General features: G+C 53.1%; 1 protein-coding gene across 2 annotated transcripts; it reads left to right on the top strand.

Moving 5' to 3' along the window:
* SF3A3 (splicing factor 3a subunit 3) lies at positions 1 to 7,404 on the top strand. 2 transcript variants are annotated; one of them, XM_026043338.1, is made up of 17 exons: positions 1 to 121; positions 222 to 269; positions 340 to 392; positions 619 to 724; positions 1,348 to 1,420; positions 1,791 to 1,882; positions 2,365 to 2,447; positions 2,605 to 2,743; positions 3,004 to 3,072; positions 3,409 to 3,476; positions 3,890 to 3,997; positions 4,343 to 4,412; positions 4,899 to 5,063; positions 5,180 to 5,290; positions 5,731 to 5,821; positions 6,377 to 6,432; positions 7,126 to 7,404. In XM_026043338.1, the coding sequence occupies exons 1-17, from the start codon at positions 26 to 28 to the stop codon at positions 7,201 to 7,203; spliced, it is 1,506 nt and encodes a 501-aa protein (XP_025899123.1). In that variant the 5' UTR covers positions 1 to 25; the 3' UTR covers positions 7,204 to 7,404. The 2 variants fall into 2 exon arrangements, with proteins under 2 accessions (XP_025899123.1, XP_025899122.1); XM_026043337.1 differs by lacking the exons at positions 6,377 to 6,432; positions 7,126 to 7,404 and having other exon boundaries at positions 5,731 to 6,289.
* The last annotated feature ends 5,166 nt before the right edge of the window (positions 7,405 to 12,570 follow it).

Here is a 12,570-nt window from a genome sequence, read left to right on the forward strand (position 1 = left end):
CGGTTTCCGCAGGCGGCGCGGGGCGATGGAGACGATCCTGGAGCAGCAGCGGCGCTACCACGAGGAGCGCGAGCGGCTCATGGACGTCATGGTCAAGGAGATGCTCACCAAGAAGTCCACGGTGCGGGGGGCGCGCGGGGCCGGGGCGCGCGCGGGGCCGGGGCGCGCGCGGGGCCGGGGCCGGGGCCTGGTCGGCGCTCACCGCGCTCCTTCCCCCGCAGCTCCGCGACCAGATCAACTCGGACCACCGGACCCGGGCGATGCAGGACGTGAGTGCGGGGCGCCGGGGGGGGCGCGGGGGGGCCGGCCGCGCCTCACGCCGCCCGCTCTGTCCCGCAGAGGTACATGGAGGTGAGCGGCAACCTGCGCGACCTCTACGACGACAAGGACGGGTGAGTGCGGGGCCCGGGGCCCGCCGGGGGTCACCGTGACGGGGCCCTTAGCGTCCCCGAGGAACGCCGAGCCGGAGCCCCGAAGCGGCTCCGCAGCTTCCCGGGTGTCTGCTGCCCCGTGTCCGTCCTGGGGCCGCCCAAGGGCAGCCCCGCGCTCGGGGGAGGGATGGAGCGGAGCGGAGGGGGCCTTGCTGCCACTTGGCGTCTCTCTCCCGTGAACTCACAGCTTGCGAAAGGAGGAACTCAGTGCCATTTCAGGGCCAAACGAGTTTGCAGAATTCTACAACAGGCTAAAGCAGATTAAGGAGTTTCATCGAAAGCACCCAAATGAGGTAAGAAGCTGTCTGCTCTGGAGGAATGGGTGACTTGTGCTCTGCGGGGCTTCGTGCCCACAAGCTGTTCAGTCAGGTCATTCTCTCCCTGACCACCATTGGATTATCGGGTGGCATCTTTTCTTCTTTGCGTAAAAGCAATGCTGAGGAAGTTCTGACCTTACTGGTATTGATGAGCTCAGGGCCTCTCCTCTGTACTCTGCCTTAAGTTTAGTAGATGTGGGACAGCAAAGAACCTCTCTGTGTTCTGCTGTTCTGTCCCTCCCATCTCCGCGTGGAGCTCGGACACCTCGTTGGCGTCTCTGCCCCCTCTAGCAAGGAGAGTTGCCCTCTGCTATGCAGCAAACTCAGCTGCACAGCACGGATATGTGCAGGTGGGGTGGGCTGGGGCACGAGCCAGCAGTATCCGAGAGGAACCAAGTGCCCAGAATCAGCAGGGAGCTGGGATTGTTGGGGTCTTTTTCCCTGCACGGTATAAGCAGCTAGGATTTGGAACAAGGTGATCTCAGACTGTGCTGGCTAACTTTCCAGTTGTTACATTCCCTGCTGAGATTTCGTATCGATTATCCCGGGAAATTTGTTTGAAGTAATGTTGTCTCTGAAACTTCTGCCTGTCTTTGAAGATCTGTATTCCAATGTCACTGGAATTTGAGGAACTGCTGAAGGCCAAAGACAACCCAAGTGAAGAGGCGCAGAGTAAGTCTGTAGTTCTGTTCTGGGGCTGATTTGAGTAAAAACGTGGGGCTTGCTTGAGAGGAGTTATTTAATCAGCCATGTGAGCAGTCTGGTGTGTTTCAGAATTTTACCCCTTTTACCAAAATGCTTCCAAAAATTGTTCTTATTTCATCTAATTCCTCCCAAATCGGTGGAATTCCAGCCAGGAATATTCCACAGCAGTGCTGCCTCTCTTGGGAAGTGTTGGGATGTGTTAACATAGCAAAGCAGCCAGGTATCTTGCTTAAGCATAAAAGAATCCATAATTAATCCTTTCCACATTCTGGGGCACGTGGGTTCTAAGCCAGGAAGCTTAAGCTCATAATAAAGCTCTTCATAATCTCGTCCACAGATCTGGTGGAGTTCACAGATGAGGAAGGGTACGGACGATACCTAGATCTGCACGATTGTTATCTCAAATACATTAATCTGAAGTCGTCAGAGGTAGGTGGCTGTATGAGTTTGGGGACATAACAAGTGTTCCATTCCACAGCACTTAGAGCTGTGGAGTTTTGTTTTATTGTTTGTTTTACATTGAGTAGTTTATTTCCAGATTATTATTTCCAAGTCACTTTGTGGCACCTACAGTTTGTGGCATTTGAATTCTGAATGCCTCTTTGTGGTTCTTCTTTAATTTATACTTTCTCTCTGACGTTGATATTGGTGATGGCCATGTAAAAATACTTTCTTCTGGTACTAGATTGGTGTCTGAGGCAATATATAATAATATATACTAGAAAAAATATATAGAGATATAGATATAAAAATATACATATAGAAAGCACCTAGAGACCACTGGCCATGTGTGCTCCAGAATAATGGTATGAGGTGGTGGTTTTTTTGTTTTGTTTTGTTTTTTTCCTGGCATGATAAGTAAAAACTGAATGTTAAGGTCTGACTTTTTTCTTTTTTTTAATTATTTTTAGAAACTTGATTATATCACTTACTTATCCACATTTGACCAACTCTTCGATATTCCCAAAGAGAGAAAAAATGCTGAATATAAGAGGTGAGCCTTGTTGCCATGTCGCTGTTGTATCTAGAAATCACATTAAAAACTGTCAAAACCTTCTGTCTTTCTGGTGTAGCAGATGCAATTGCGCTCTGAAGATGTGATTAGAGGAAAATGCTAGATTTTGACATCGTGCTTGTGGTTGCCCTGTTAGGTACCTTGAAATGCTTCTCGAGTACCTGCAGGAGTACACTGATCGTGTGAAACCATTGCTGGACCAGAATGAGCTTTTTGGGAAAATTCAGACTGAGTTTGAGAAGAAGTGGGAAAACGGAACCTTCCCTGGCTGGCCGGTGAGCACAACTGAGCACGCGTGAATGCTTCTGTTTGTGATGTGTTTCCTGTTTTTGATAGGATTTGTGTTTCCTTTCTTTGGTGCTAATTTATATGTTCCTTAAGGTGTGCTTCCTTGGAATCCTTTCTGTTATTCCATTGCTCAGTTTAGTGATAGAATTTTTCTCTTCACAAATTGAATTGCTTTTCTTTTAGAGTATTATCTTGTCCAAGTGTTACATCATATCTCAGAGATCTTGTATGTGGCTTTTCTTGGCAGAAAGAGACCAGCAGTGCGCTCACTCATGCTGGAGCCCACCTGGATCTCTCAGCGTTTTCCTCTTGGGAGGTAAGTTTTCAGTACTCTGCATGTAGTCCTAAATCATGGATGGTTGAAACTTGATCACTTTCTGTGTTTCCAGAAATTTCCCATTGCTGGGATTACGTCTCTGGTTCTGTGCTCTAAATAAGACTTGGCTTGTGCAGCTGATTTCCTTTCTTGCATTAGAAGGGATGTAACGTGAAATCTCTAGGTAGACTGGTCACAGATTGCATTTCAGTGAGAGGGAGGAGTCCCTCGTGGTGAATGCTGTTAGTTTTCTTTAATGACTTAAAAGTAATGTAAATCCACACTGCATTTGCTTAATAGCTGCTCGTTACTGAGATTTTTTTTTTAACTAAACAGGAATTGGCCTCCCTGGGACTGGACAGGTTAAAGTCAGCTTTGTTGGCCCTGGGTCTGAAATGTGGCGGGTAAGATACAGTCCTTTTATAGTTCTTTTCTGGTTTCTTTTTTTTTTTTTTCTCTTTCTGTCTTACATTCCTTTTACGACATACTTATTGCATCTTCTCTGTTGTACAAGAATAATTTTAATGATATTTCTAAAGACAAGACACTGAAGACCGCTCACAAGAGTACTGTGCCTTGAAGCACACTATGTACTGGAGTGTCTTCTGTAGAAGAATTTGGCCTAAAGAGTGAAAACAGAGATGTTTGTCATCAAATCAGACTCCTTAACAGGGAACATCCTGAATGGTTCTCGGTGGTTTTCATATGAGATGTATGACCTTTAAAAGCTCACTTTCCAGTTTTGCTGCAGGAATTCAAATGGCTCTTTTGACATGAATCTGTGTTCTAGACTCACCTGCTCTCTGCTGTTCTGTAGGACCCTGGAAGAGCGCGCTCAGAGGCTTTTTAGCACTAAAGGCAAATCCCTGGAGGCACTTGATCCTTCCTTGTTTGCCAAGAATCCCAAGACAAAAGGAAGCAAAAGGTGAGTTCTTTAAGGTCAGTCTCAGGTTGCAATCGTTCCCCTCACTTGGATGAGAAGTTACTCTATAAACATCAGTTCTTAGAGTTATGACAGAGACATTCCTGAAGCATAAAAAGCCTTTCATGTTGGGCCAAATGATTCCTGAGCGAAATAGAAGATATTTGACTTGAATGGCTTGTGTATGTGCAGTGTTGTTTGTATGAACTGTTTGGTATTTGTTTCTGTGTTTTTTTTTTTTTCTCTTGTTTTTCTGTCTCAAAGTCAAATGTGTCCTTAGGAGGCCAGTGTGCACGTGGTTTTGCGGTTTTGGAGTGGATTTCATAATTTTTCCTTCTCTGTTTTCAGAGATACTGAAAGAAATAAAGATCTTGCATTCCTGGAAGCTCAGATATATGAATATGTAGAAGTGCTTGGGGTAAGGATTTTTTTTTTTTCCTTTTTGCTACAGAGCTGTTGGGTAGTGACTGGAAGGCCATTCACATCTTTGTGTATGTAGAAGAGATATATAAACATCCAGAGTCATAATGTTCAAGAGCTCTTAGTGACAGATAGCTTTGTTTGGTTGGGTTTTTTTTTTCCCATTAATAAGTAGAATCTGTTGACTTAAATTTGTGTTTCTAATAGCTAATTATTCAGAAAGCTTTTGCATTTACTGCAGTTCCAGTTATGAAGGCTACAGTTCCAGCAGGGAAGCCTTTTTTATCTTTCATTCTCTTGAATTATGAAATACTGTACTAAAATCTCTTAGATTGTTGGGCTAAGTGAAAAGGAGAGTTCTCTTTTTTCAAACTGTTTTTTCATTTCTGGCCTCTCTACATTGAGGAAGTGTTTGTGCTGCAAGAGTTTGCGCTTGGTTTTGTTGCTCTCACATTGTGTGAACATCTCTTTTCTTGCATTCTAGGAACAGAGACACCTTACTCATGAGAATGTGCAGCGTAAGCAAGCACGGACAGGAGAAGAGAGAGAGGAGGAGGAGGAAGAGCAGATCAGTGAGAGTGAGAGTGAAGATGAAGAAAATGAAATAATTTATAATCCTAAAAATTTGCCTCTTGGTTGGGATGGCAAGGTAACTGAGGTGGACTGCACTCAAGGAGTGGGAGGGTATTTCAGTGAATCCACACTGTTGTTCACTTGGAACCTGTTTGCTCTTTGCTATAATCTGTGTTCCTTTCTCATTGACAGCCAATCCCTTACTGGTTGTATAAATTACATGGTTTGAACATCAACTACAATTGTGAGATTTGTGGTAACTACACGTACCGAGGTCCCAAGGCTTTCCAGCGTCACTTTGCAGTAAGTGAGCTCTTGCTGCAGAAGCATCACTACTCCTTTCAAATAGTCTTGATAGAAAGTAATAAGTGTCTGAGTGGCACTTTTACCTCTGTTTGAAAACATGGGTCTGGGCTGAAGACAGAGGGCCCTGCTGTTGGGGCTGTGGATTATCCTAAGATCTGTTCTGCCAGCTCCTGTGGGGTCCCCTCTTGTTTGAACTCTGATTCCAGTGCCTGACATTGGTGCGTGGCACCCACTGGCTGCCAGTGTATTGTTGCTGTCTAAAACACAGAAAAATATAGATTCTGTGTTTTTATAGAACCTTTTAGGACCAGTAGATCTGTGTATTTTGATCCAGGAGTGTATTTTGTATCCTATCCAGATTTCAATACATCTGGTTAGTTTCTGTGGATGAAGTGGGCTTCCCTCTCACACTACTGACCGCTTTCCCCACCTCTTAGGAATGGCGACACGCGCATGGAATGAGATGCCTGGGCATTCCCAACACTGCTCACTTTGCCAATGTCACACAGATCGAGGATGCTGTCTCATGTAAGCAACAAGGCTTTTCTTTGCACAGAACAGGGAACGTGTGGCATAAAAATGGCCTTATGAGCTCTGACCAAAAATTCGTTTTACTTCCACGAGCAGAGATTAACTCTGTAAAGGAGTGTCAGAAACAGGATATGTGGGAGATGATCCTTTCTTAGATCATCCCTTTCTGCTTTTTCAAGGGAATGGCTTGTTTCTCCTTGGATACTTTTATGAGCAGATGCTTGTTAGAACTGCTGGCAGTGTTTATTCACTGCCAAGTATTTTACCTGTGATATTTCACGTATGGAATCTCAGCCAAGCGTAATGGACAGGATTTCTTCAGACAAAGGGTGGCTGCGTTGTCCTCCAATGTCTACAACTTAGTTGGTGTGTCCATCACCATCTATCTTCCTGGGTAAGCTGGAAAAACATTCAGAAAGGATAGAACCTATAGGGAGAATTTTGGAGCCTACAGGACTTAGTACTTGTGGTGATTTGGATTTGACACAGTCAATCTGTCCTGACGTCTTGAGGGAAATGGCCTTTAGATCCTGTATGACTTTGTATTTACAGTGTGGGCAAAGCTGAAACAACAGAAGGCTTCAGAGAGATGGCAGCCAGATACAGAGGTGAGATGTTTGTAGAAGAATTTGGATGTTTCTAGTCCCAGGCACTGGGGCAGCCCCTCTTACCCGGCATGAACTGTCTGGGTCTGGCAAAGGAATCTCTCTGAAAGAATCCTGTGCATGCTGGAGAGCTAAGCAGGAGCCTGCACTGCCGCGTGCACAGCTCCTCTTAGTGGTGGTGCTTGAAAAGCTCTTCTTCAAGCCCTGGAAAGTGGTTCAAGAGGGCGGACTGTGTAAGTGTCTTTCAAGACTTTCCTCTGTCAGTCCTCTTTGCCTTGTGAGAAGGAAGAGGACCTGTTTATTCTGAGAGATGTTCACTTCTTCTAGTGCCTTTTCTTAAGCTTTTCACTCAAAACCTGATTCAGCAGTACAGAGGGGACTGGCTAACAGATGGCTCTGGAGTGCAGGGATAAATATAGCCTGTAATTTATCGAATGATTGTTCATATTTTAATCCACAGTCTGGATAAGCTGTGGTGGGTACGGAAGTGTGTTTTGTGCTCTTGTACCACCCTTAACTGATAGGATTAGCTCCTTTTGTGCAGCCTGCTGATAATTTGCTGTATACTTAGGAATATAGATGGGTTCTGGTGGGAGGTCTTGCTGAGGAGAAGTTGCTGGAGCTAAAATTCAAATGCTGTGATATAACCTGAACCTGGCTGGGGATGACACCTCTGAACTGTTCATTCCATTCTAGGAGGAATATGAGGATTCCAGTGGGAATGTGGTGAATAAAAAGACCTATGAAGACCTGAAGCGTCAAGGGCTGCTGTAACTTTTCCCAGGCAAAGGATTTCGTATCTGAAAATCAAATGGAGACGCATCAACAGCTCTGACTTCATTTTCTGTATTTTCTATTTTGCATGAATCTAGATTTCAAGGATACTTTATAGAATTACTTTCTAGTAAGCCCCTTGTGAAAAGCATACTTGTGATAGTTTAAAACTTCTGTTATTTTATATTAAAAAATGCTGAAAATAAACTGATTTTAATTTAGAAAACGCAGAGAAATTTGTCTCCTTTTGTATGTTGGAGGGAAGGGATTAACTTGGTTGTGGTATTTTTGAAAAGCTTTTACAAGCTTTTATCCTATTCATCCTATTCCAACTTTGATATAAATTTTTATGGTGGGCCTTGTCCTTATTTTAAAGCGCACATGGAATTTTTGTGCTTAAAATGACTAATGGTCCAAGTTGTCCCACAGCACTGGAGCTGTTCAATCATGGGACCCTTTGGAGGTGGAACAGACAGCAGGTGTGAAAGGCCCTTCATACGGCGGCTGTTCCAGCTCGGTCTTGTCTTCATGAAGATGATTTCCACTAGGATGTGGACCAGCTAGAGAGAAAGACATCCTCTTGTCTGCAGGGCTGTTTGCGTGTGACCGCAGCGGGTGCCAGGCAGCCCTCCCTGGTGCCCTGGTTGGCAGGGGAGGAGCTGCGCGGAGGCACCGAGGCAGGAGCCGGCGCCGCACAGACACCAGCCCGAGCAGCAGCTGGAGGCCCTGGCCGCGGCAGCGGGCGACGCCGAGCAGGCACCCGGTGAGTCCCAGCCCAGGGCGGCCTCCTTGCCCTGCTCTGCTTGGGAGAGGCTGCGTCTGGTGCTGCCTGCGGGAGCAGGGCACGCTGAGCACTGGAGCGGCAGGGGCAACCGATGGCTTCAGCTCCTCTCTTGCTTGCACGGAGCAGGAACAGCTGGAGAACTTGGGCCTCCCTTGGAGTCAGGGCTTCAGGGTTGTTTCCCTAGCTCAACGGGCGGAGATGTGTTCGTTGTGAATGAACACCAAGATTTACAGAGTGCTGGGAGCTGTGGGAAGAGACAGAAAGGCTGGAACTTCCCAAACCTTGGGGGCCAGGGCCCAAGTACTGAGGAGCTTTGGGTCTGGACAGTGTGGAATACATGCGAGCTCTGGAGCAGAACATCTGTGTGTTGAACTTGCTCCAGCCTGAGGCCTCACACGTCCAGCTGGCACCAGCCCGTTGTGCGTGCGGCGACGGAGCAGCGGCTCCTGCGCCCGCCCTGGGTGCAGCGGTGCTGGGGCGACCGCCCGGCTGCAGCCCCGGGCCGCTCTCCCAGCGGGGCCACCTCGTGTCTGTGCTCGCTCCCACACGGAGCTGCTGCAGCCAGGGACACCCAGCGGGTGTGAGAGCGGGGCCGGTGCCACCGTCCCAGGCCAAGGCGCTGGCACACAGCGACGGGCAGGGAAAGGTGAGAGGGATGTGGCTCTTAATTGTGGGTTAATCAGAACTACCTGAGTGCTGGCAGCCGAACAGCTCTTTATCATCCAGAACACTTCCACCTCTCGCTAGGAAAGGCAGCTTCAGGTGTAAATGTTTATGTTCTGCATGAGTTGTGTGCCAGGACTAATAGGGCTGAGGTGCTCCTTGCCAAGTCCTTAGGGCCTCTAGCAGAAGCATGTGTGGAAATGGGCATTTTTCATGCAAGACTTTATGAATCCACAGTAAGAAGAGCTGCTGGGCAGCATCTCTGCTGCCACCCCAAGCTCTGAGGTGCCACGCAGTGATGGGGAAGGGTCCCCCCCACACTGGCAGTGCAGTCCGGGGGGCTTCTCTTCATGTGCAATGGCAGCAGCTGCCGTGCAGCGCGGGCGCTGGTGCCCCGGCCCCTGTTTGCAGCTGTGCGCGTCACCCGGGAGGACCCAGGGGAGGGTTGTCACACCAACCAGGAGCGCGTGGCTTCCCCGCGGAGCTGGGGCCCGCGGGGCCCCCCGGCAGGTTGCTGGGCAGCCCCGGCAGCTGGGGCAGCGTCACGGGAAGGGGCCGCGTGGCTCCGTGCACAGCGCTCCGGCTCGGAGGCTGGAGACCTCCCCTGTGCGCCCATGTGCGCCCAGCGAGGACGGGCCGGGTGCCCCTCGGCAGGGGCTGCTCCCTGCACCCTGCCCTGGGTGGCTGCAGAGCCGCCTGGATCGCTGCCCGGAGCAGCAGGGACACGAGCCCGTGCCACGAGGATCCAGCCCGTGCTGCAAGGATCCAGCCTGTGCCACGAGGATCCAGGCTGTGCAGCCTCCCGCGGAGGCGCTCGGAGCCCTGCTCTGCAGGGAGCTGCCGGCCTCGGCCACGGCTGCAGCCGGGGGTCCCGCGTGCAGGACAGGGCGCTCCCGCTCGGCAGCCGTGCTCTGCGTGCTGCACGACGGAGCTGCGCTGCAGGAGCCGCTGTGTGGGCACCCTCAGCACGGCCCTGCCGCCCGGGCGCAGCTGCAGCCCGAGCCCTGCAGCTCCGGGTGGGAGGTGGGTGCTCCTACTGCAGTCCCAGGGCCAGGGAGCCTCTCCCAGGAGCCTCTGCCCCATGTGGTGGATGGGCAGCGTGTTGAGGTGCCAGGAGCTGGCACCGTGCAGGAGGTGCCCTCCGCAGCTCCCAGACACGGAGAAGGACACGGAGCGGCCCTCTAACCGTGCCTCTCTGCCAGGTCCGACCGGCGCAGCTCGCTGAGGATGGCAGGTTGCGGGCACCTCATCCTCCCCATCCACGGTAAGGGCGGTTCTGCTCCCAGAGGGAAAGCTGGGCTTTCCCGGCCGGGCTGGAGCCGTCCCGCAGGGCCCGAGGCCTCCCTGGAGCGGGGGGTGCTGCTGGGCAGGGTCTGCGCTGCCCGGGGCGAGGCCGCAGGTCTCCCCAGTGCGGGTCTGTGGGTGGGATTGTCCCCTGCCTCCCCCAGGGCACGAGTGCCAGAGGGGCAGGGGCTGCCGCTGCCCCCGGGCCGGCCCTGCTGCCGCGGGGGCTCCCGGGCTCGGGGCAGAGCAGGGGGGCCGACTTGGGGCTCTCCTCTGTTGCAGGGCTGCTGCTCTGCATCTCGGCTCTGCACCTCTGCACCCAGCGCCCCGGCGCTGCCGCAGGTGAGCGCCGAGCCCTGGGAGACCAGCAAAACCCGGGGCAAAACCAGCAGGGAGCAGCCAGGCCGTGCTCTGCGGGCAGGGCTGCGCTGGGAGCCCTTCCGCGTGGCTCAGACCTCAGCAAAGGGCTCAGCAAAAGGGAGAAGCTGTAATAAAGCTCGGGGCGCTGCCGCAGGCATCGCCGCGCCGTGGCCTCCGCCCTGCCTTTGGGCTCTCTGTTCACCTGCCAGGGTCCTGCAGGAACCCTTCCGACCTGCCTGGGACATCCTTTGCTCGATGCCTTCCGTAGTCCAGCCTCAACGTGGCTGGTGCTTCCTGCAAATCCCTTCGCACTGTGCCATGGCTCAGGAGGGTACAGGGCTTGCTGAGGGCTGCCTTCACTGTGCGGGTACTTTGGATCTTCCAGAGGCTGATGGTACCTACAACAGCTCCATGGTCTCCAACTCCTCCTTGGCCTCCAACTTCTCCACGGCCTCCAACTCCTCCATGGCCTTCAACTACTCCGCAGCCTCCAACTACTCCATGGCCTCCAATTCCTCCACAGACCCCGACTCCTGGGTGAACGGCACAGATGAAACACCGGTGAGGAAGGGGGCTGTTGCTCCGACTGTTGCAACCCCTCGGGAAAGGTGCTGGATCCCCTGTGGCAGCTGGGATCCCACGGGAGCCGCTCCCGGGGGCGCGGGATGCGCCGCGGGGCCGGCTCTCCCGGCAGCTCCCGCCCGCTCTCCGTGCAGCTCCGCTGCCAGAGCTTCCAGTGCTACGCGGAGCGCTGCTATCAGGACGGAGCGCTCGCCAACCGCACGGAGACCTGCCCCGCTGGCTCCTACTGCGAGGTAGGGGCTTGCCGAGCCGGGGCAGGATGGGCAAACCCACAGCAGTGGAAGGCTGTTTTCCTCATCTTTAGCACAGAAATCCCCAGAATTTTAGTAGTCTGTTGCAATCTCCTTTTTGCCTTCACTGTGAGTTATTTTTGCTCCTCCTTCACAGCACCTCTCCATGCTTTTCCTAGTGTTTTTTTTTTTTTTTTTCCCTTTGGCTCTGCCCTTGCAGCTCTACCGTTTCTCCAGCGTGAACTACACAGCCGGCTGCAGCAGCAACTGCAGCGCCGAGACGTGCGGCGCCGAGGGCAGCGCGCGCCCGCGGCCGTGCGCCCTGGACTGCTGCGCCGCCCCGCTCTGCCTGCGGCTCAACGCCTCCTCCTACGGTCCGTAATGCCACGCCGGGCTCCCTAACCCTGCTGCACCCGCGGGGAAGGGGCTGGCACCTCCCCGCAGAGCCCTGGGGGTTTTGCCCCCCTTCCCTGGGCATCTTGCCCCCCTTCCCTGGGGATCTTACTCCCCTTCCCTGTGGATTTTGCCCCCGTTCCCTGGGGATCTTGCCTCCCTGGGGCTGGAGGGAGGTGCTGGCTCCGCCGTTCCCGCAGCAGGAGGGTCTCCCGGAGCCCCGTGGTGCCCCAGCCTTGGCCAATGGGTCCCGGCCGCGCTCGGCTGCGGATCCCGCTGCTCAGCACCGGCGGCTCGTGCCAAGCCTGTCCCCGTGTGTGCAGGTGACCTGGAGCCCACCACTACACCGGCCACCACCACCACCACCGCCGCCACCACCCGCGCTCCCGCCCGAAACGTAGGTGCCGGCTACACGCGGGGGCTCGGGCTGGGGTCCCCGTGGAAAGGGCCCTGATGAGCAGGTCCTGCCCAGCAGGCTCCTTCCCGAGCAGCACTCGCTGTGGCTTCAATGGACTGACGGGACCACACGGCCAACCTTCCTTGGGGCTGTAGGGACGGGGCAGCGGGTGGTGAGCGAGTGACACCCTCGTTCAGAGGAAGGGAAAGGAGGCCTGTAACCTGTCAGCAATGCTGCTCTTGCAGTGGGGTTCCCTGCAGAATTTGACAGCTGTTAGTCCTTGGTTAGTGCCTCCAAGGTGTCCATTTCCCCGGACTGGTGAACACACAGCTATTTTCTCGGGTCCTCCCTCGCAGGGGAAGCTCTGTGCATCGTTCTCCTGTCACGGCGAGGGCTGTTTCAAAGGCAAGAAGACTGTTGCTGCATGCACTGTTGGCCATGACTACTGCGAGGTACCGCCCTGGCTTGGGGACAGCCCTGTCCCCGAGCAGGACCCCGCGCTCATCCCCTCGGCCAGGCCGGTGACGCCTCTCCCCGTTCCAGCTGAAGAAGACAGCTTTGGGCTACGCGGCCGGCTGCAGCGGAGCCTGCCGGGCGGCCAGGCCGCTCTGCGCGGGCGCCGCCGGGGCGCCCTGCTACCAGGAGTGCTGCGCGGCCGCCGCCGGCGCCAGCTG

Source organism: Nothoprocta perdicaria, unplaced genomic scaffold, assembly GCF_003342845.1.
Source record: "Nothoprocta perdicaria isolate Ctin4 unplaced genomic scaffold, notPer1 scaffold_33, whole genome shotgun sequence".
NCBI lineage: Eukaryota > Metazoa > Chordata > Aves > Tinamiformes > Tinamidae > Nothoprocta > Nothoprocta perdicaria.

Excerpts from the sequence above, each read along its gene's own strand:
- SF3A3 (XM_026043337.1), top strand. The coding sequence starts at position 26 with ATGGAGACGATCCTGGAGCAGCAGCGGCGCTACCACGAGGAGCGCGAG. Across the intron at positions 2,744-3,003 it reads GAACCTTCCCTGGCTGGCCG|AAAGAGACCAGCAGTGCGCT; the intron begins GTGAGCACAACT and ends TTTTCTTGGCAG. Across the intron at positions 5,291-5,730 it reads CTTTCCAGCGTCACTTTGCA|GAATGGCGACACGCGCATGG; the intron begins GTAAGTGAGCTC and ends CCCACCTCTTAG.